Source organism: Ascidiella aspersa, chromosome 8 (genome assembly GCF_963924565.1).
Source record: "Ascidiella aspersa chromosome 8, kaAscAspe10.2, whole genome shotgun sequence".
Taxonomy (NCBI): domain Eukaryota; kingdom Metazoa; phylum Chordata; class Ascidiacea; order Phlebobranchia; family Ascidiidae; genus Ascidiella; species Ascidiella aspersa.
Window position 1 is genome coordinate 10,777,764 of NC_139454.1, and position 23,857 is coordinate 10,801,620.

The following is a 23,857-nucleotide window of genomic DNA, read 5'->3' on the forward strand; positions in this document are numbered from 1 at the left end:
TATAAAGAGGCCAAGTGCGTTGTTTCCTCCTTCACGTTTCTTACCGCTTAGTGCATTGCAAATTCAATAACAGTTTTCCAAAGCCTTTGCAAGAAACAATAAAATAGAATTTGAGAACCACTGGTCTGATAAATTAACAATTTGATTACAGCGAACATATCCCCGCTTTATGCTGAAACATTTTGGCTGGTGAGAAGTCAATGTTTGGCACACCGACAGGCACTAAAGATACATTTTGGTACACTGATAGACAATGAAGGCCTAAATCGAACTGTTCTATTTCAAGGTAAGCCTTATATGAGCGTCTAAATAGGCTGCGGAATTTTAAAAAACTTCCGTGATACATGGTAATCAATCCCGCGTAACAAATTCTGCTGCACAGTGTGTATTTATAAGTGAAAAAGATAAGAAAGTATAGAAGTCAATATATAATTCTCGAATAAAGAAAAGGTGAAAAGCAAATAGAGCAATGGGTCAACATGCAGAGGCCTCATGTACAAAAATAAAAAGTTCTTTTGGTGGTCGTCTTTACTGGTTGATTAATTCCTGACAGCTCCGGAGAACCTCAATTGCGCTGGCCGCTGTGGGTCGCTGTTCCGCCTCCGACTGCCAACATGACGTCACAAGGTCGAAGAACAACTTTTCGGCAGACTGCTCGCAATTTTCTATATTGAAAAAATATATATATCATGTTTAAATTTTTTTTTAAATCGCCATTAATAGGAGGCCGCAGTTCGCCATATTTTTGGCTGGTTATCTTTAAGGGTTTTTAAAGAAACTTAGTTTAAACTTAAATAGATAAATAAAACGGGAACACTTCGCTGTATCCAGCATTGTGACTTATCACTACCGGTGCTGAAATTTTACAGGGTCTAAACTCTAAACATAGGCGTTTGAACTACTGCTAACAAAGATTGTATACCGACCTGCAGATGGTATGCTAAACTGCGGCACTTTAGGTCGGGCTCCAAAGGCCACAACTGCAAAGACGGTGGCATGATTGTGTTGACCGGCGTAGGGCAGGACTCGGCTCCACAGTTGCCAAGCTGAAATAGAACAAATTGAAGGATTTAGGATTTAGGGACCGTAAAACCAGTATTAGCCTATTTTCTGCTTGAACGTATAGACTAAACGTCCGAACAAATGTATTTTTTTCGCAAAACGAACATAAGCAATACCGTAGATTTCAAACAGGAAGTCATTCTTAGCAGAATAGAAACCTTACATACGAGCATTTATCACTATACTACGGTAACCATACGCCAATCGATGGGCACCCACAATATAGAGACATCTTTTATTTAAAAAAAAACGCCTACTGTCGGCGTTTGCCAATCTCACAGTTTATTAAATAGTATTGATTTTTTTTTGTTTGAAGGTAAGATTGGCTATAGATTCCGGAATACCTCACAGGGTGCAAATTGTAATTCATTGACGTTAGCAATTCGATTATAAGTTTTCTTTCTTCCCTTACTGGCATTATTTTATTGCGCGCTGTCAGCGAACTCTGCATTTAAGCGTAATATAATGTTAAGGAAGCGTTTCTCAACCTGTATAGTGCACATATCACTAATACTACGTGCGGCCTTTTTGGGTTGTGTGGACCGATTCCCAGTCTTATTCAGAGTTTAAATCAACGTATTCAAAGTGCTAAAAATCGGGTTATATAAAGTTTTGTCTCTTTGCAATGTTAAATTCGTCTTATCAATCTTAAATCGTTTTTATGCGCCTGGCGCCGTACGCAAAACTTTTTTATTTACGTTCTTATCAAAGCTATTTATATAAAACAACATCTTCTGACACCAGGTGATATGTACGGTACCAAAAAAGTTAACAAAATTAGGAATTTCGGTACACGCGTTTCGTTGTTTTACTTATATTTTCATATCGGCTGTTTGGATAACCATTCTTACACGCTGGTTCAACCGTCTGGAAAAATCATCTTTAGACCAGGGGTTCTTAAAACTTTTTTTACCGCGGATGCCTTAACTTTTTTTGCCTCGCGTGAACCACAGTAGGCCAACAAAATTCAAAAATGACGTCATAAATTGACGTCACAGTAAAAATAGACTTCATAAATCTGCTGATTTCAGTCCAAAAACGTGAAAGTGAAATGGAGTCTAAATACATTCAGTGCAAAAAAAAAATGATAGCTTCTTAAATATACACTAACATTTCAAATACGCCTTTATCGACCCCTAAAACTAGTTCACAGACCCCCAAGGGGTCCATGTACCCCAGTTTAAGAACCGCCGCTTTAGACGGATTCAAATATGTACAAAAACCGCGCTGTGTATTCATAAATACCTGTCACGCTGAACGAGTAGATATCGGATTTGGTGCACGGCAGGAAGCCACGGAGAAGCTCCGGTGCGCGGTAGATGAAGGTCCCCATCAGCTGGGATGAGGACTTTTCCGATCCGTTGGAGGACTTGGAAGATACGGGCGCCGATAGCATGGTGGAGTTGGTGCTCATCAGCGAGTCAGAACAGCCGGTGATGTTGCAGTTTCCTTCGCGAGAAATTTTGTCGACCTGGTGGAAGGAAACAGGTGTCTTTATTGAATCTCTTTAGATTCGACTGTTGCGACGCTTTGCGTAATGCAGCGTTAATTTCACCCTGGGGTGCCATTTGTAATGCTCAAGGGCGCCGAAAGATAGTTGAGAAACTTTAGGAATCTGCTTTCTGCTTAACTTTACAACTTTTGGTGTAAGATTAGAGTGAAATAAATCCAATTATACCTTCTTACGTTGTGTAGAGAATTATTTCTGAGGGGTGCCGCAAGCCACAAACGGTTGTGAACCACTGATTTACGGTCTTGGCATACATATATGTTTAAGTTTCGGAGGATGAAATTTGTCTGGAATTTCTGACGTAGGATGAAATTGGTCTCTAATTTGTTAATCCCAAAATTGAAACTGTTTTTGACATGTTTGAAATGTAATGACCGAAGGGATTCCGCGAAAACGTGCCAGTTTGTGGGACGGAAATGTTTTTTTTACATGTAACTGTTTATAGCAAGCGGTAAAATTTCCACGGTTTCTTGAATAGGCTGTCTCAAGAAATATCTTACCGTATTTTCCTGATTGTCGTTGCCCAATTTTAAGCAAGACCCGAAGTCGCAAACTTTGCATGTGTCGTCTGACGTAACAATGACGTTGCTGGGCTTCAGATCGAGGTGCACCAAGTTCTTGTCGTGCAGATAAGAAAGTGCCCGCAAGATCTCGGTAGTAAACCTGCAATTACAAAAATATTAAACTTTAAATATCAAGAAGTTCCTTAAGAAATCAATATATTTTTAACCAGGGCTGGGGAGCCACCGTAAAATAGCATTAGCCCCGGCTCCGGAGCCATCAGGCAATTATTAAATGGCTCCGGCTCCAGCTCCGGAGCCATCAAACACACACCCAATGACTCCGGCTCCAGCTCCGGTGCCACCAGTCACTTATTCAATGGCAAGTTTTAAAAATTGCTTTTGGCTAACTAACGTTGGAGATGGAACAAAATATAATTTCTTAGCTTTAGCACCACAAATTGAATGGCTCCAGCTCCACAAAAATAATAAAAAGGGCTCTGGCTCCGGCTCCAGCTCCACAAAAATAATATAAATGGCTCCGGCTCAGGCTCCAGCTCCACAAAAATAATAACAATGGCTCCGGCTCCGGCTCTGGCTCCAGAGAAAATGCTTAGCTGTGGGCCCCGGGCTCCAGTTCCGGCTCCCCAGCCCTGCTTTCAACCAGTAGTGTTTAAAATGTCCCAGCCAGAGCGGCAGTAAAGTTAAAATTTCAGATGTTGCTAATTCGGGGCAAATTTATTTTTGTTAGGAGTCCCATTTATTATTTTGAAGTTTACAGTCCACTATAATCACAATAAAATATCTTACAGCATGTCTTCCTCAATCACACTAAAAGTGTCTATTGTCCATAACAGTTGACTGTTTTTACTGTTAAAACTATGAGTTTTCCATTTTAAATAGAAACAAAAACAAAACGAAATGTTAAAAAAAACACTCGGAACACCATTGACCGCAAATAAATTATGAAAAACAAATACGACTAACTTAGCCAGAGTGTGACAAAGAGACGTGTTTAACGTTAAACGTTGCACCGGGCATCTATAATGCTCTGAACAAAGGTTTTTACCTGTATCGTCGTGCAGGCGAAATATCTTCGTTTGAGTCGTTAATAAGTTGCGACAAGTTTCGGGTGCCGGCGTGTTCCATAACCACGTAGCTAAAAGCGGAATTTGTTTAATATTTATACAAGAAAATCAATATTTTTCAAGTTTAATTACTGGTTAGTTAGAAATCGAAAAAGTAGCGACCGTTTTTACTCGGAAACTTGAATTAGGCCTACATTTAAAAGAATTTGTTTGATGTTAATTTAAAAAGAGTAGTCTTAGCAACGATTTAGGTTTTCAATATTAGGAAATTAAATTTTAGTCTCCAGGCAATAATGTGCTAAGAAGCATTAACTGACAGTGCTGGACTGAAACAAATTAATCAAACCAAGGAGACAAACAGCTTACCAATAACTTCTTGTGTTGGTGTTGGTGCCAGGCGATATTGTTGGTTGCATTACTACCAAGGTTCTCACAATGTTAGCGTGGCGCAACCGCAGTCCGTTCATTTCCCCCTGCAAAATTAAGATGGTAGATGGGTATTTTAGGTATTGACAGAAGACATTCCTTTTTTGAAAACCGAAGAAAGTTTACTACAGACACCTTTAAAGTAAGCTTACCTGCAGTGTTTCTAGGACAGCTTGCCGAGATTTAAAGGCGTTTTCAATTTTCTTGATGGCTACTTTTTCACCACGGTAGCGACCTGAAACAAGTATAGCAAAATTGTTAACAACTTTAAAAAAATAATTTAGCAGCAAAAGAAACCACTTTCAGGTGCCTTGTTGTGAGTTGTAAATCTAACCAAACACAAAATTGATAAATCTGTTAGTAAAATTAAAGTGGCGTATTTTATGCAAATAATGGAAGTTGGACGTGAGGTTCAAAAATTAAATATTTGTTGTATAACCTCTGTTGCAACCTTCTAACTATTTTAACCTTTAATGCTTTTACATGCAAAACACAGATTTTAAGTTTTTCCAGGTAGTTTCGATTCGTGTATCTAACGTATTCCTTTGAAAAGGACACACACTTAATCGGAAATATTCATGAAAAACGCTTTTAGTATCCTCAACAATGTACGACAGTGAACACCAGACGACCGGCACAACTAATAAAACATTCTGAGACAGTAGAAGGGTCTATCTTTATGGAATCCAAAACCATTGGCAGCTGGTTTCTGCTTGTCAACCACTATTCCGCTAACCCGTATTAAACAAAAAATAAAACTCAAAGTTTAAAAACCCGAGTAATCGAATTAAGAAACTTACGATGCCAGCATAGGCGAAACATACACTCCTTCTAAAAAATGTCTGATCTTGATTTTACTCGGGTTTTCAAACTTTGAGTTTTATCGTTTGCATTCTGAGACAGAGTTGTTAGTTACCTTCGAAGACCTTTCCGAATCCGCCGCGGCCCAGCTGTTCGGCCGTGCACAATTCAGACTCGTCGTCCTCCCAGAAGTAGTACTTTCCCGCCGGGCACTGCTCGGTCGTCTCCTGCAGCCTTCGGCGGCGTCCCGGCCTCCGACTGGGGACTTCCCGCCAGCGGAACCGGGATGACGACGCGGCCTTGGCCGGGCCCGACAACGGCACAGGACTCTCGGAGGCCCAGGTGACCGACGAAGGGCTAAGGGCGACTCCAGAGAGGCGACTGAAGTTGTGTTTTGGTGTAGAAGGTGCGACCGAGGCGCTGAAGACGCTACATCGCTTCAACTTGTGTTGACTCTCGTTGGCTGACACCGAAGCGTTGTCGGTCGTATGGGTGGACCTGACCTGAAGAAGGTTTATACTTAATAGGCAGGGTTACCATACCGTACTTATTTCTAAGATTTGTGCTTATTTTGGGTTTAAGTGTCTTACAAAATACTAAAATGTTTTTTTAAGGGACCGTGCATATTTTTAAGTTGTGTGCTAAGTTTTGATTTTTTATTAATTTATTAGCCTTACTATACTGTTCACTATACAAGTTTGGTGAACCCTGGCCAAAGGCGTCGTGTCTCATTTTAAATTAAAAGTTTCGCCAATTCAACCAAATAAAAGCATTTTTTGCGCTTTGTGCGATTAAGCTGGTTCAAGCTGCATTTGGCGCAGAGAACGACAAGTGTTTTTAGGATTATTTGTAATTCGATGCCTCCCCGCCACCCTCCAAAAATCTTGGATCCGCCCTGAGTTATCAGTAGCGTGCTTATTTTTTGTAGTAGCGTGCTCATGTTTTGGTCTTAGCAGATGGCAACCCTGTTTATAGGTGACCTGACCTTATGCATTTGTTTACAGCTTCGATTGAAATCCAAATAAAACAAATGTTTTTTGGTAAACCTTAGGACCAGTTTTGCTCGGGAAGTTTGCCATCATATTAAGAGAGTGGTGAACTGACTAGTTTACAATAAAGCCTGAAAGTTTAATGAACATCCAAGAAAAAACAAAATTGCAGTACTGCTTAGGGATTAGGACGCTAGTCGTGTTTTCACCATAAAACATTTACAGCTATTAAATATAAATTACGCATTCCAAACGTAAGATGAAATTCATACCTTGTGAATGTGTCGATTTATCGGAACGTCGCTGACGCCAAAATGCCGCTTTCTGGACTGCAAATACTTGTACGGGCTAACCGATGACAAACGCTTTTCGGCCAGACACTTTCCAAAATCGGACACATCCTGCGCCACAGAGTGATGCTCGTTTGCCGATTCCAGTTCAACGCGTGAAAAATTCCAACTTTCAGACGGGCGTTTCACACTTTCTTCCGTGTTCGGTTCAAATTTCGGTGTGGAACAAGCTTTAGGGGAACTTGCTCCGTGTGTCGAACAGCGACTGAAATTCGCTGAATCCTCTACTGTCGAGGATAAATCAGGCGTCGTTATGCGTCGTGGTGAGAAAAAACGCGAAAATTTTCGCAGTTTTGAAACCGGTGAAGACATATCGGTTGCTACTTTGATATTTAACCAGATGACAATAATAATAGTAACCTATATTTTTTGTATGTGCTGGAATTCCAAAAAAGTAGTTGCAAGCCATTGAAAGATGGTCATTTAATTAAAGTATTCCCATCTTAAGCGTGCACATTCCTGTATGCTATTTTATATTTTGCTATGATAACTAACTGTTACTAATTATATTCTAGATGATTTCTAGATATTTTCCTACAAATAATACTAGCAACAGTGGTATAAACCAAATGAACACGCTGAACTACGACTGCAAGACGTCTCGATCTAGTACACCATTGTGTTCTTGTTTTCTCATCATATCTAAACCGATAGAATCTTAAATGATCCAATGATTTTACTTTTTGCAAAGTGGTACAAGCCTCGCTGTTGGCTGTCCAACTATCCAGCTTTGAGGAAACTGTTTGTAGACTTTAGTGTACCCCTTGCTTTAAGGTTGGCGCCGATGATACTTTTCTCACTTCCTTATCTAACTTTTAGCTCGTGTAATCTTTCACGCCTATTAGAAGTTGCGGGAGGCAACGGAATGGCAATCGACGCGTCGCATCTAATTTAGTCACTAATTAGAAACAGTTCGTGTAATTATTAGTAAACACATCCCAAATATCTATCACGAGTCAAGTTTCAATGTAACTTGAAGGTATTGCAGAGTGTATAGTATTTTGGGCAAATTCGCAACATGTGTAAGAAGCTTAGTATGTGTATCCACAACAGAATCTTGCCCTCCAACAGAACACATAATGCATGTGTAAGAAAGAGTGAAATGTTAGTAAGTTTTCGCACAAAATTGATAAAGCAATCTTCTGTGTTGTTGCGCCGTGGCCAGCACAAATTAACAGATTTGCTAACCCACCGTCAGAAAAATAGCAAACAACAAGAATTTAGAAACCAACGAATGTGAACATTTTACAGACTTTGCGCGAATGGAAATGTTTTGACGTCTTTGTTTTTGTGAGACCCGATAAACGTACACTCACTCAAAATAGGCCGTTTTATGACGTCTGTTGCTTGATTATTATATATTCCTAAAGCGAAAAACATTCTGTTTTAAAGAGATGATAAAATCGAAGGAACACAGTGCTTTTCAAAATTGTATTTTATTTGCATCCTGTTTTTACCACATTTTTTGCACATTGACTTATTGAGCCCTGTTTTAAGTCGTGTCTTAGTTATATTTGGTATCGCATAAATATTTACGTTTTAGCGCTGGTTGTTTTGTATCACCACTATTCGTCACAAAAATTGGCACAGTTAGGATTAATTAGGTAAAATTTCAATCTAACTCGCGCAGTGAATATTTCCCCCTGTTTGTCGTAAAAAGCACGATTTGTTTCTTTAAATTTGTTTCTTTAAAGGTTGTTCTGCATTTCTTTCAATTCCTTTAATATACGGCCAATTTTGCGTTGTAGCTGGACTACATGGGTAGCATGTATTTATGCTGTCATCAAATACATTCATACTGCAAGTCAATTCGCATTTGCTCATTCTTTAGCATGTCCTCCAGTCAATTTTCCCGGACTGTTATATTGTGAAAAGTTATGTGATTACGGATCACTGACTTGCCTTCAATAGGACATTACACAGCAACTTTCAAAATCCGTTATTGCACTACGACACAGAAAAAGGAAATCTTTAACAACCGGAAACAATTTGTGTTTGTTATTTATTGCAAGCAGTGTCACAACCTATAGAGCACTTCCTAATAAATTACACGACAGGTTTAAATACACAGTTTTTAAGGACAACACATGACAACACTTTGAAGCTAAACATTCAACAAACAATATTTATAAATACAAAAATGACGGAAACATTTTAGAAGTTAAGATCAGAACAAGAGTTTAATACAATTGCATTTCTCTTCGAATTCTACTTTTTGTCGAATCTATAGCAGACACTTATCACGTTTTTCAAAATTAATTTGTTAAATTAAGAAATTTAATAATGTCGCGTGTTTTAGCATTTGTGAATTCAAAACTTCTGTTATAGGGTACTTGATAATGAAAAGGATAAAGCCGTGGCCAATTATCTTGCAAACAAATCGTTGTACAAAATGCCATAGGCAAATATTCAAATACGCACGCAGCAGCACAGTGCCTGAACAAAAATCAACATGGCATTCTCTCTGTATAAAATGATTTTGCGTGCTACCAAACCCCACGCTGTCGGCAAAACGATATTTTCGTAGATATACAACGCAAACCGATACGGCGAGCGTGAATTGATTGGTCGTTGCTATTCTTTATCGATTCAAGTCGATTTATACCTTATAATTAACTGTTTAATTCCTTAAAATGAGCAAAAACAGGGTAAAACATACAACAGCCGTCGCTTATTGGTAAAATTAGCTTACCTTGTATTGATAAAACCATGACGTATTTTTAATTAAATAAATGTATACATAAGTTTATTACATTCCTGTTATTTCCAGTATTTTTTTCCTAAAATATGATCTTATACATTTGTGTTTTTTTAAGTCGATTTGAAACCTTGGGAGCTCAAACGGAAAGTCAACCTGCTGTGTTTTATTTAATTAATACTTTTCACCTTCACCAAAAACAGCACGGGTCTGCTTTGGCTTTTCGTTGCCTGTTAACCCAATGCCTGTATTATAATCGTTAGTTTCCGAAGTGCAAAAGAATGACATCAGCGAACGGGGCGAAGCATCCTCTAAAAGTGCTTTCGTCGAACAGGGCTCGTCGCACTCGCCAGCGACACCGAGCGGGTGAAGTTGACGGTCGTGTACCTCTGACTCGAACCTGCCCCAAGGTCACGACGCGACGCGGCATTACAGCAGAACGTGGAGCGAAACTCGCGGCGAAATTGCGCTGGGAGAAACGAAACGAAAGTTATTAACTTTCAAACTTTTCTTTAGAATGAGAGTATTTCTGAATTATAAATTGCACTACAGCAAACCGATAACCTGTTTTCGCCGCAGCGTCGCTGTTTTATACTGGCTTCAAATGAAACACAAACCAAACCCATTATCCTTTTTGCATTTTAAAAATATGAATGAATGTTATATTTAAAGAAACAACATTTTTGTGCTTTAAATGTTTACCTGATTTGTTTTTTCTGTGTGGAAAAACAACTCAACGCAAAATTCGCTCGGTGGGCACTATTTTGTCCATTATTTTTGCGTGTTTTTTTTGTTAACGTAACTTACCACTGAAAAAGTTGTATATGATAGGGTTGAGGGCGCTGTTGAAATACATCAGCAAGTGAGCGATCGCGAAAATAAAGTAAGTCGTACCACGATTCATAGACCCGAAGCTTCCGAAACACCTAAAAATACAATTTAGTAAAATCCTAAAGAGTTATTCCTCTGTAAAGGCCAGTCTGAATTTACGCTTTCTTGGTATCCCGTGCATTATCGACAGGTCAATTTATTTTAGAGTCGGAATAGATTTGAACTAGAAAGCCGTAATAAAAAAATTTTTATTAGTTAACAGTATAAAATGAATATAAGCTTCTAGTTAATAAACTGTAAATGAAAACATTTTTATAGTCAGTCCAAAACATTAGTAAAATGATCGGTATAACCAATGTGTTACATTTTGGTCAATAGTACGTTTGTCCAAATAACTATACAGGCAAAGTTAACAATTAGAAAATAGCGGTGTTGCAAACAAGATATTGTGAAACAAGTCCATGTCAAGTAATTTGCAAAATAATTTAAATCCAAGTAGTCTTCTGCAAAAATAACAAGTCGCGGTCCAAGTCATCAGTTGCCAAGCCAAGTCCCAGTCCAGACATAATGAGAGAAACCCACATTTAAGTCAAGTCAATGAAAAAAAAAATACTATCTAAATTGGTAAACTCGTTATAATTTATGAGCTTTAAATTAACTGAATATAGCAACAACGCAATATATAGGAAGGAAATTATTTTTTTTTAAAGAGATAAATACCCCAATTTTATTAATAAATATTGAATGAAAACACTTTCTTTTAACCAAGGCTATTCGACACAATAACTTAAGTACACACCAAGTCATTTGTCCAAAAGACATAAGTCAAGTCACTTTGGTCAAAAGCTTGGGTCAAGTCTAATCATTTACGAAAAGTGATTTAGGTAACCGTAAGTCAAGTCATTTGAACACTGAAAAATTGGGATTCAAGTGCACCAGAGTATCTTAAGTCTGGGTTGTTCAGGATCCATCTAATGACTGGAATTGCCATGGAAGCTTAGTACTATAGTCTACCTTCTGAGTAGGTTGAGTATCATGACGGGCGCGTAACAAAGTCCAAATACAACGATGAGAGCAACCTGCATCCGGGCGCTTTTCTTTCTCATCTGAATCAATGAAATCTGAAAATATGGCAAATAGAACAAGGTTGGCTTCTCTTTGCTGCCCAATTTTTTATACCTTATAATTAAACGTTTTCGTCCTTAAAACGAGCAAAAACAGGGTGAAACATACAATGGCCGTCGTTTATTTGTGAAAATTAACTTGCTTTGTATTGATCCAGCATGAAGTATTTTCAATTAGATAAATTTATACAAAACATTATTATATTCTTGTTATTTCAAGTAAATTTTGCCTAAAATATGATCTTATTCATGTTTGTATTTTTATATCGGGAATTTCAAGTGAGGTTTCTTTAGGTAGGTGATCTGAAGAATGCTACTAACAAAAACCATTACCTTTGTCAGTATTATATGATGCTAAGCGTTGAAAGTAAACGATTTCTATGTACGCCTCTAATAGCCTTTTAAAATGTGACCATGCTATAGGCGTATTCATCCTATTTTCCATAATTAATCGATAACAGTTTTCCAAATCGAATTCACCAAAACAAATATCAAATATCACATGTGTCAGCTTCCATGAATAAAATCCGATTATTTCGTAATGCTCAAAATCGTCCTGCATTATTCACGCCCTGACGGAAAGCTCAGCAAGATGCAAGTTACTATGCACTTCCTTACGCATTGCCCTTGTTGTTTTTCGCATGTTTCTCAAGTATAATCTGTTGGATTACATTGTACAACCGAAAGTATCCAATCGATTTCATCCTGCCACCACGACTATAGTCTCAACGCTACAACGGTTGGCATCACTGCTCAGGTTTATCGTATGTCCTTTAGACGGGACTCTTTCTTTCGCTAATGGATATTTCTTGGCTCGCATACAAGACGATTTAACTGACATATTAATGTTTTTACTAGTGAAGGTGTAGGAGTCTATCCCGATGGACAAGAAGCCTTTAAACTAGTGTCATTTTTTTTTCTTGAACATAAAATATATAGTACTTTATCCCAGTCTTTCCTATGAGACTGTGGACATGTCAAAAATAATATTGATGCCACCGAAATCTTTGAATCTTGATTTTGTTGTTACCAACTCATTTAGTGATTGGTAAGTATCAATATCCCACACGAGACCAATGTATATTTCCATTTTAAACTATGACGTGGAGTTATGACGTCAGTGCCAATTGTCTTACTTTATATCCAAAAATTTGCAAACAAACATCGATCCCACACCCACATTACGTTTACCTTAGCGGCGCACTTTCGACAAACGTACTTCTCCGCACTTGACATGGTCAATCGCTTTCGAATACGTCGCGTCAGCGTGGAAGTCTTTCGCGTTTTAACGAATGCGGATGCGTCTGTTAAGAAATAAGTTTATTTAGCTTTCTTTGCAAGAAATTAGGAGAAATTTCATTCCACTTGCTAACTAACAATTTTATATTTTTGTTCTGTGTAAAAACAGCAGTCAGCACACTTTATAAAAATACCCACTACTTTAAAATTTGCCATGGAACCTACACCTAAATAATGGTCCTGTGAAATTTTACAAACCAGCTTAAAAGAAGAGGTCGTGGGTAATTTTGTTGAAAGGTTGCTTTACCCTGTGGCCTATACCACCACACTTTAGGCTTGCTAAGTAAATAACTATGTTTGATACCGTCGAACCCGCCCTTGGCTAAAGTTTCAGATTTATAAAATATAAACGATTGTATACTAACCTTTTTGTAAACTCTTTCGCTGTGGCGACGCTCGTTTTAGTTTCTGAGTGGATTCTTCAACCGTCGTAATATTACTCTGCAAATAAAAAAATTGTATCAAAATGCAAGGTCACACCACACCACCAAACGCTATAGAGCAGGCCTGCAAGTGCACAAAGGCCGCATCAGGCAAAACAAATTTGCCGAGATGCATATACAAATTAAAATAACTATTTTAACATGTACATAAAGTTCTCGAGCGATATCGTGCTGAAATTTTACCTGTAAAAGAAATCGTAGCCTACAGGTAAAAAGCTGAAATATAATTTGCTTTTATTTGGTTTACATTTGCAAAACTTTCAACTTAAAACCATGTGACACATTGGGCATATAAAATAGATTTGTACATTGCTCGCATTCTTAGTATAGAGTTTATGAGTCACTCGATGCAACACGCCAGTATACATAGCGCTTTAAGGCTGAATATTATAAATTTCAAAATTATGTTTGATCGCGCAATACACAAAGAAAGTCTGCATTTATTTAAAATTGAAGTAGCCCAAAAACTTTATAACATCTTAGACAGCACGTGGGCTGCATAAATAGGGTGGCCCGACCACATGCAGCCCGCGCCCCATACCTTGTGAGTTGCTATTTTGCACTGAATATGTGATAACGGAAATCACCTTGATCCCTGAAAGATAAATCTCGACCTTAATTCCTTATCAGTAACAGCAGAATCTCAAATCTAGCAATTCCGGTCAGACACTATTTAAACATCCTAAAAGATATATATATATATGAAATGAATTAAATTGAATTAAGATACTGACGTTGTCTTTGCCGTCGAAATATATATATATATATATTCATATATTCATATATATATATATATCTTTTAAGATCTTTTAATATTGTCTGACCAGAATTGCTAGTTTTGCTAGAGTATTCTGCATATTTGTTTCAGTTGTAAAAGGTAAAATATATATTAACATCTATTTGTAGTTTTCAACCTTTCATGACCCGTCCCTATATAGGCTATAGGCTCTAAAAAACTTTTGCATCTCATGATCACATTATAGAAAACTACAACACAAAGGACGTCCCTGAAGTTCCAGTGACGACCACAAACTCTGGTTTACTTGGCATACAAAACACTTTGCCACGTATTTACAAGTAGTGCAAATAGTATGGCTGTTATTCGACTTACAAATTGTCTTCTTATGCTCCGGCCGTCAGATGTCCGGCGTTCGATACTAGCACATTTGCAGCTTGATCTTATAGATTTGCCAGCCATGGAAAAGCCGGGAATCTTAAAAGTTGTGACATTAGTATCACATTCACGCCTACAGCAATTATATTTCAAAGATTATTTTTGAGGACTGTTTATGTCTCGATGTCCTTTAGCCTAAGCATTTTGTTAGTCAAGATACATGGAGTTGCATTTGAATTGTGATGTATAAAATTTGTTTATTGCGGGCGCTATGAGAAGAGCACATTAAATATTTGCAAATCTGACGAAAGTTATAAAATCCTTTGGCAAGTTTTGCAGTTATACTAAAGACTCGGTTAATTAGCTCAGAAGACATTTCCGTAATTCATGTACTTTTCCGAAGATTAGGAGTATTTTGTGTTAGGCAGTAAAACTGCCACTCGGCTAAACTACAACCAGTAGATTAGAAAGCTTTAGTTCGATAACTTAAATATTTTATGAATTCAGTTTACTCAAAGTGCATGTGTGATTTTGACCGATTGCCTTGTGTACAATATTGGATAAAACTGTCAAATTGGAAACGTTGGAATAATGCCGATTCAGCAAAATACCTCTTTTCTTGATAGCGCTTTGAACACTCTCGTATAGGTGATTCCGAGGATAAATAGGGGTAACGTGTATGCAATGAGAACGAAGTAGGTATGGAAAGCCGCTTGGTACACCGGAGCTGTAATACATTAACAGTTTATTTTCGATGGGATATAATTGCAAATGAAATTAAGCCCGGAAGAAGAACTTTGTAACACGGATACGAGTTTTGCTGTCATACATATTGAACGGTAAACAAGTGAAGCAATGTTAATACTTAATCTTAGAGCACCTTTAAGTATGCTTTAATAAGGATATTGATATGTTCAGTAGCTAAATAGTTTAGATATTTCGTGTTTTTACTTGTTTATTTTAAAAACATCTTATAACTTTATTTAAACTGTTGCTACCTGGCTAAGTAATATTAATCAAAAACAGCTCCGCTAATAATTGTAACTCATAACCAACGTTTCGGCAACCTATGCAATTCGCTTTCGTCAGGATGAATGAATATGGTACAACCTTTTAGGCTTATTTTAATAGGCAAGTGCTTGCACTGCCGCATTTCATGTGGACAATTAGCGATCCATGTGGACAAATCAGCCTTGAATAGGGTCGGCGAACTTACAGGGCCAGTGCTCGCCGCACGACTGCAACATCGCCAGCTCCTCGTAACCGGCAAAATCCGGTGTGAGCTGGTTGAAGAAGGCCACCGGGCAGAGAGTGGAAAGACTGAAGAACCATATGGCGACCATGGTCATCCCGGCAGCCCTGGTCGACTTGTGAAAGGTGCCACAGCGAAGCGGGTGACAAACCACGAACCAGCGGTTCACCGCTATCGCGCCCAAGGTCAGTGACGACACAAGGGTCACTGTCATCTGCGGATTTGAACGAAAACAAAGTCTGCTCTTAGTGTTTGAAACATAAATCTCGACCCTAATTCCTGATCAGGAACAACAGAATACTCAAATCAAGTAATTCAGATCAGACACTATTTAAACTTCCTAAAAGTATATATATATGAAATGAATTCATTCAAATTAAGATACTAAAACAGCATAAAGTACAATATTGTTTAACCACGTATTGTGGGTGGATAAATGTATACGACACCCCCATAAGTGGATTGCTGTATATCTACTCTTTTTATTTAAGGATGTAACACAGGGAAGTAGTACTGAGTCGGAATCAAAGCTGGATGAGTCGGCCTCAGGTTGTTTTAACCGAGGAAGCGCAACCTGAGGCCGACTGGAGTTTAGGACAATTTACAGAAGTGTAATATTATTGCGGCTGACGTAAGTTGTTTTGTTCACTCCATAGGATACGAATCAAATCTGAAATATTTTATGGTAAGTTTTGATTTACTAAGCACTAATCCCTGAAGTAATATTTTATATAGGTCAACGATTTATGCGCTACAACCCCCTGAAAATGTTCAGAGTAATTTGAAGGACATAAATAAAAAGCTAAATACCAGCCTATATACACTATACATTTTGAACTGAGCAACTATAGCAGGCTCCGTTATACCTGCAAAAAGGGCGTGAGCTTGCAAAGAAGCTTGCCCATGAGCCAGGACTCGAGGAAGTCAACCAGCAGGGTAGGAGGCAGGCAGATCAAGGTCACGAGAAGGTCAGCCAGTGCAAGGTTGAGCATAAAGTAGTTGATCGTCGTCTGCATGTGCTTGCGCCGTAGAATGTAGGCGACCACTGTAAACAAATACATAAAAAGCAATTAGGGAAGAGTTCCATTTGTAGGCGTTATTATAGAACCGCCGATCCTTGGTAAACAGTCACAAAACTGGTCTTTTTAAGCCTAAGTTTGTTAATTAGGTCGCCGCGCTATTTGAGCTGGTTAATGAAATAAGCTCACTCTAAATTAAAGAATATTGTCGTGAAAAAATAAATATGCCTCTGTATATTAGGCAAATATATATGTTTTATTGTTTTTATTGTTAAGAATATTTTTTTTTTCATTAAAATGTTTCATGAGCTATGTTGATTTAAGGATTTGACTTTAAATCATTCCCAAAAAAACGGATATTTTATTTGTTATATTCCAATCAGCTATTAGATGATTAGAGTATCTTTCAAATGCTGTAATCCTATACTTTGTCAGATAGTTCTCGTTCCGAACCATCGCCAGTTCTCACGATTGTAGGAGCAATCAATAACACGCCACAAATACTGGCAGGTGGCAACAACATGCTAAGTGTCTTCTAGCCGCGACATGCCGTTTTTTTGACGTCAGTATAGAATATAGATTGATGCCGTACATACGTACCACGTCGTCACATGCCGTAATTATGGTTCGTTGTAAGGGGGTACGCCGCTACCACATATACCCGGATACGTATCGTATCAATTACATCTCGCTCCGCACCGCACAAACTACAAAATGCATAATTCATGCAAGAAAGCGCAGTGTTAATTATAAACTTGCCGCGCAGCCTGATTAATCTTATTGAGAGCAAGAAATCTAATTTTCCTGGATTCGCAATCCGGCGCTACTCCTAGACTATTTGTGTATTCTTTTTTATCCAGGGCTGTCATTTTGCAGCGCTATTGTAATTAATCGAAAAAACTGAAAAACATTTCGCGAAATAGCTTTTGGTAGATCGCTAGATAAATTGTTTGATTCTCAGTTGTTTGCTATTCTCCTATTTAAAGCACAGTTCTATATGGAAATATTATTTCGTGACAATCCGCATTTGGGCATCTTCAGTTGGCACATTTACTAGGCCAACAGGTAAACCGAAGCCAAAATCTCAATTGTAAATGCCTATTTGTCAATAACTGCATAGTGTATCATTTTTATTGCCTATTCGTCTTGTTTGTACAAACATTAAAACGCTGGCTTTCGCTTTATGGTCGCAAAAAATATTTCCGGTTGATTTTGAATTTACATTTAAAGCAATTTCTAATCAAATCCAGTCGCTTATTCCCCCCAATTTTTTTTGTGTCCAAGCGCTTTCCTTTTCTTAACGCTATCTGCAAAGTTGTTTTACCGTAAAAAGTAAGCTTCTCGCTTACCGAGCACATTTCCGACGATGGAGACAAGAAAGACGACCAGGTATAGACAAATGACAAACCACTCGACAGCACTGGGCTTCAGGTAATACTCCCACAAATCGAAATCGGTGAAGGTGTACTCGTAGTCGCTCAGTCCGTTGGCGCTTGCGTTGCTCGCGTTGGGATTGACGCCTCGTTGTTCCAAAGTGAAGTTTGCAACTGTGGGGTAAACGCCGCTGCCTTGGTCGCTGCGATTTCCATCTCCCTCGCGGTGCCAAGACGACATGGCTGTGGCAACCATAGTTCAAAATCGACCTAAAATAGGGGCGCGTTGCCAAGGCTTCTCACTTGCACAATCGCAAAAGCTTAGTCCTACGCCTAGAATCGATCATCCTATATGTACGACGTGACCTGCAAGAAAATGTTGGCATGAAAGCGATTTTTTTCGCTTTGAAATTGGCAAATCCCAGTTGGGTGCTGGCGGTTCCCCTGGGAACTGGTCTGTCAAATGTAACGCAATTACGGCAATTGCAAAAATGTTTTACATCAATGGATTGCGCTAATTAAAACAAAAAGCCTAGTTTGGCCGACTCGAATGCTTCAGAATGCTAACGGATTGCAACCTTTCAAGTGAATGATAAATGTTATACAAGCTAGCAAATACCTTAAGGGACGTTTCAGAAATAGTGACCTTTAGTTATGTTTTACGTAGAAACAGAAAATTGCATTGGGTTAAAAACAGACCTGTTTTTCTTTTTGTAGGAAACACGCTTATTTAAAAGAGAGCTACATAAAAAAATGTTTTTCACGTGAAGTGAAAAAGTGATATAAAAATTATGAGTACATAATCATACTTATAAGGTTTAGATCTAAGCATTTTAGGACCGCAAGTATTTTTAAAGCAAATCCTATTAAACATAAATGAAGGAATCTGGTGAAAGTGTCGAATTTGTTATAATGATCACTTGGAAAACTGTTCGCTTTGTAATGGGGAAAAAATGCAACGTTAAATTAAAATACCCCTTTAATTGAACAAGATTGCGAGTCTTGTAAACGTCTTTCTAAAATATTTTTAAACGTGAGTAACCAACATTTACGATTCAACGGTAATCGAATGTTTTTCGCTTCCACAACGTCAAAAAACGTTTTTTCTTTGGTTTGCCTCTTCGCCGCAGTAAATACGCCTTGTTAATAGATCAATCACAATGCTACACAACTAACTTCAAGTTGCGACCAGCTATATATCTTATTTTAACAGCATACGGTCATTAGACTGCTTCAAAGGGAACTCAACACATTTTACTCTGCTCTTCGTGTTGCATTTTGTAGATTAGGAACACTCGATTGCGCTCGAAGAAAATGCAACCATGCCATGAACGAGCCTCCATGCCATGATCTTATTTTATTTCACTTATTAAGCGATAATGTTTTCAAAGAAGTCTAAATTAAAAAGCAAACATGAAGGGCAACAATTTTCTAAGTTTTTTCAATTATGCTGATTTTACAACATTTTTGTAACTTGCAAATTTATTTGTATTATGAGGGGTAAATATAGCCATGTGTTACTTATGGTCAACCTGTTTTGTTATGTTTCATTCAACTACTTTTATTGATTCTGACCTATTATCTATTTTAAAGAATATGGTTAAAACTTCAATATTTTCGTTTAGTTTATAAACAAACAGTTGGCATAAGTAAAATATATTTCTACATGCGACATTTAAAATGAAATATTACAGTTCTAACAACATACAGTTATATCACCAAAATTTATGACAAACAGCAAGTATAATCGACAGGCATTGTTTGGGAAAAATGGTATAATTTTATTCAATTGCTGTTCTCTGCTTATGTCATTTATCGTTTATCCACAAGTGTTATGTCTGTAAAACTGTCTCTATTGGACAAGTAGATTTATGGTCATGTAAATGTAAAACTCGACAAAGTACATTATACGGTTAGATTAAGTTATTTGTAAATTCTACCCTTTAATATTTAAATTCTTATGCCACAGTTCTCATTAGCCGTCCCTGAGGGGTTTAATAAGGTGGCAAGTTTTGACAAAAAATAACAACCATGACAAAAAATAAAAGGCTTTGATTTGTCGAAAATTCGTGAGGAGACATTATCGATTTTAGCTGGACTTATATGCATAACGATCTTCCTTGTATTATAACGCCGGTGATTTTGTTACTTTTGGGAGATTCCTTGCGTAGGTTTATTATTACAGAGCTCTTGAACATAATATCGGCACACTCTTTTAGGAATTTTAGCTTGTTGTTGGAAATAATGCAACAATCGTAAAACTCTGAGCATGATAAAAAACTTATAAACCACATAAACGGCAATTTTTTCATTAAAAGCCATAAAAAACAATTTTTGTGTGCACGTTAAAGTTGCAAAACGTATACAATTGTGTAAATTCTTTCATGACATCTTGATTTTATAATTTATTAAGCTTTTTCCTTGCCGATACATTATGTTTGGTTGCATGCAGCAATCAAACATGATCAAAACTTACCTTCAATTAGACAAAAAAAATTTTATTCTAGCAGCTGAATGGGGAACAATTTAGAAAGAAATCTTGTTATACAAGTGATGTGCATAATCGATTGTGGGGAAATATCTAATTTTTTTCTTCCGGCGACTCCTGGCACTGAACCAGATTCTTCTCACATTTATATATTATTTAAACAAAATGATCACCTCTATTTTAGCGCGTTTCATTTTTAGTAGCTTTTACCGTCGTTACGTTTATCAACTGATTTCAGAAGAAACCATTTTGCTTTAATTAACTGTTTTTTAATTAAGATAAAATTAATAAAAAAAAACAGTCTCAGCAATAGACGCTCACTTAGATATTAGGTTTATTGAAGCAACAACAGAATAAAACTTACAGCCGCCGCGATAACATTAACCTTGGGGTAATTTCCTCCAAATATAACCCAACTCTGCTCGCGTACCGCTTAAAACACCTTCACGTACCACGTGCTATAAGTGTAGCATAGGTTGCGAACCACTGGTATAAATAAGTAAAATCGCCCCTAAAAAAAATCCACATTTACGCGGCATTATAGTATAAGCCCCTGCTAATCAACCGCCGCGCTGCTTTGTTTTGGCGATTGGTCACTCTTCGATTCCGGAAGAGAAGCGTCAACCGGAAATGTTCGCGCATAGCGCAGCCTTCCATCAATCAGACGTCGCTGTACGTCAGTGATCGGCGCTCAGCTGACAGATAATGTGCGTCGATGTAAACGTTTTAACCTGCTGACCCGGACGTGACTGTCCAAATTGTTGGCCGGAAAGAGACCAAACTACCGATTGATTGCGCGATTTCGGGGCTAAAATGATAAATCAAAGGTTCATCTTAACCAGGCCTAAAATTACAAGTTGCCAGACCGCTAATTTAGTCGATCACGAGACGCCACAATGTGCAATGTATTTTGAAATGCTTTCGTATATACTGTATGTACCCTGCATGTGCGTTATGGTGTTAATCGGGGAAAAATGACTACAGTGAACTAAATGTTAAAATACTATTTGCCGTGCTCGCGAAAATTTTGGTTTACGAGATTTTTGGAATGTTTTGTATAGTAACCACGAAGTCAATTGTAGTTCGCAATGGGACGTTTTAGCGCATACCATAATTCATCATATACCTTTGTAAACTATTTTTCATTGGAAGCCAAAGGTTATACCGACGTGTCAGGTTTTTTAGCGACACATTCGACTTTGTTTTGAAACTTGTAAAAACTTACTATATTCCTGTATAGCTCAAAAAAAAATTGCATATTCCAAATATATTGGCATTCTCTGGCGCGTTTGTTCTAAAAGTGTATATCCTAAATTTGAATTTTATTCTAGCGCATTTAGTTTCTACCAGAGCTTTGACGCTTTGCCTTAGAAGGTTTGAAAATCGATTTCTTCCTAAGTGGTGACCGTCAACATCTCGTCACACAAATAAACACTTCACACTGATACACTAATTAATGTATTTTTCATTTTGGGATATATTCCTAATTTTAAAAAAAGATAAAGTAGTTTAAAAAGATAAAGTAAAATCAACAAAGCCTTGTCGATAAAGATTGTTCGACTTTTTTTATTTTAGCGCGAATCATTGTAATTCTTCTCCAAGGCGTCTAACTTGAATGCAATGCCATTTCAAAATATTACACTAAACCTTCTTTACTGTCGCCACAGTGCATGTTTAACCTATTGCATTCTAAGATGGCGATTTATGCGCATTACTATTGACATAGTTATTTTAATAGCTCCCACATCGTTACTCATTGCCTCAATCAAATCCGAAAAGTATGGCTGTCTTGTTCTATCTCGCAGCCCGGCAAAGCGCTGTAGGCCTACTTTTACGATGCCTTGCAGCTAATCTTGACTATAGAATGTCTTAACAACAGGTTACTTACTTTTGGATCTTTATAGCAGTCTAAAATGTCGTTTTTTGCACATTCTACAACTTATAGGTGTTCTCATTAGAGAATCTTTAAAAAATGTGTGAGAGTTGACCAACTCTGTATCTATAATCACGAAATTTCGCACAAATATTCGTAACAAAGAAACTACGATAAATATTTCAAAACACCACGATTTTCTCCCTTCCTGTTTTTTTCAAATGCATAGGTTATAGTTCTGTCTATGGTAAAAAACTGTTAGCTCGAAAAGTCACTTTTCATAAAATAAATACCGACTCTCATATAGGCTACTCACAAACTATTGACTCGATTTCAACTAGACATTCTGATAGCGCGTATTACTTACTAAAAAGTTAACCTCAATTTTAAAAATAGCGCTATATTACATTTACCATTCAGTAAAGTCTCTACAAAACAACTATTTTATGCCTAACATAAACTATGTGCGGCGAAAAAACATACCATCATTCCTCGAGATTGTATGCCAACTAAATACGCGCCATAATGAATAAGCAGTATAATCCTCTTAAAAAAGCGACATTACAAGCGTTCTTGCAGTCGTGAGATTGCATATAGACTATAGTTGTACCGATTCGACCCCTGGCATTTGCTATTCCTTGCTACAGGCGCGCAACTTGAACTTTGCAAAAAAAGAGCAAAACTGCGCCGCTGGTGGAAAAACAATTTAAATATTTTGTCGCTTGGTAGCAGTCGCGATTATGTATTTCGTTTCTGGCGTTCCCAAAATATCGTTGATTTTGGTAATTCTGCTATGCACGCTGTTCAAAGAAAATCATAAACCACCAGATACAAACCTTTCGGGAGAGTTGTTAGTTACTAAATTCGGCTATAAAAATGCAAGATACCTAAGCAAACCAGTGGCGTAGCCAGCCGAAAATGTTTGGGGGGCCAAAAAGTTTAAACTTTTTGTTTAGGTTTTGTCATTGTATTTACCGCCGTAACGATCATAATAACAATGTTAGCAAACCGTTTCGAGCAGCAACTGACTGAGTGTTACTCCATTTCCAAGAAAACCATTCAAACAGCAAAAACTGACTTTTAAGTAGTAAAGCTACATTAATGTATAGCCAATGTAATATGCTACATCGTTTGTGACGTAACAGTGCATGACAATTGAAGGTGTGGCATGCCTGTGATCGACTGTTGTGGTACTGCTCACAAATGCTAAAAAACGAAGTATTAAGAGTAAAATATTTATAAATTTTGGCTACGCCTATGCCACACACTTATGTACCTTTAGTTTAGCCTACATAGGCCTACAGCAAGATTTTTTAACTAAAAATCGATGACTGACAAGTAGCTAATTTGCAAATTAATGTTAATCGCATCATTGTATGAATCATGTTTAGTATCAACATCCATAGAATCATCTAATTAAATGGGTGACTAATGTGTTATTAACTTTTTATACAAAATTTAGATTATTTAGTGGACGACGGATAGTTAATGCAGTAAACCTACAGACGTTATGTTGTTTTAATTTATATCACATGAAAAACTGTGCAAAATGCAAAGTTAGGGTAGAACATTTAGGAAGGTATGCTTCCGAAAGTGCCTTAGTTTCGCTTCTTTCAG

At 37.5% G+C, this 23,857-nt stretch overlaps 2 protein-coding genes across 2 annotated transcripts; both read right to left on the minus strand.

Moving 5' to 3' along the window:
* Window positions 1-528: 528 nt before the first annotated feature.
* On the minus strand, window positions 529-7,038 carry LOC146136062 (proto-oncogene serine/threonine-protein kinase mos-like). The gene is made up of 9 exons (XM_083396146.1): window positions 6,649-7,038; window positions 5,503-5,890; window positions 4,739-4,821; window positions 4,527-4,633; window positions 4,142-4,231; window positions 3,073-3,235; window positions 2,308-2,533; window positions 927-1,046; window positions 529-665 (listed from the first exon to the last, which is right to left on the minus strand). The coding sequence occupies exons 1-9, from the start codon at window positions 7,036-7,038 to the stop codon at window positions 529-531; spliced, it is 1,704 nt and encodes a 567-aa protein (XP_083252272.1).
* Window positions 7,039-9,735: 2,697 nt separating this feature from the next.
* LOC146136063 (orexin/Hypocretin receptor type 1-like) lies at window positions 9,736-18,135 on the minus strand. Its single transcript, XM_083396147.1, has 10 exons — window positions 17,856-18,135; window positions 16,354-16,532; window positions 15,452-15,701; window positions 14,847-14,962; window positions 14,233-14,334; window positions 13,044-13,119; window positions 12,571-12,683; window positions 11,270-11,376; window positions 10,232-10,350; window positions 9,736-9,893 (listed from the first exon to the last, which is right to left on the minus strand). The coding sequence occupies exons 1-10, from the start codon at window positions 18,133-18,135 to the stop codon at window positions 9,736-9,738; spliced, it is 1,500 nt and encodes a 499-aa protein (XP_083252273.1).
* Window positions 18,136-23,857: the final 5,722 nt, after the last annotated feature.

Excerpts from the sequence above, each read along its gene's own strand:
- LOC146136062 (XM_083396146.1), bottom strand. The coding sequence starts at position 7,038 with ATGTCTTCACCGGTTTCAAAACTGCGAAAATTTTCGCGTTTTTTCTCA. Across the intron at positions 4,822-5,502 it reads ATTCGGAAAGGTCTTCGAAG|GTCGCTACCGTGGTGAAAAA; the intron begins GTAACTAACAAC and ends TACTTGTTTCAG. Across the intron at positions 4,232-4,526 it reads ACCAACACAAGAAGTTATTG|CTACGTGGTTATGGAACACG; the intron begins GTAAGCTGTTTG and ends TTCCGCTTTTAG.
- LOC146136063 (XM_083396147.1), bottom strand. The coding sequence starts at position 18,135 with ATGGTTGCCACAGCCATGTCGTCTTGGCACCGCGAGGGAGATGGAAAT. Across the intron at positions 16,533-17,855 it reads CATCGTCGGAAATGTGCTCG|TGGTCGCCTACATTCTACGG; the intron begins GTAAGCGAGAAG and ends ATTTGTTTACAG. Across the intron at positions 15,702-16,353 it reads AGCTCACGCCCTTTTTGCAG|ATGACAGTGACCCTTGTGTC; the intron begins GTATAACGGAGC and ends TCAAATCCGCAG.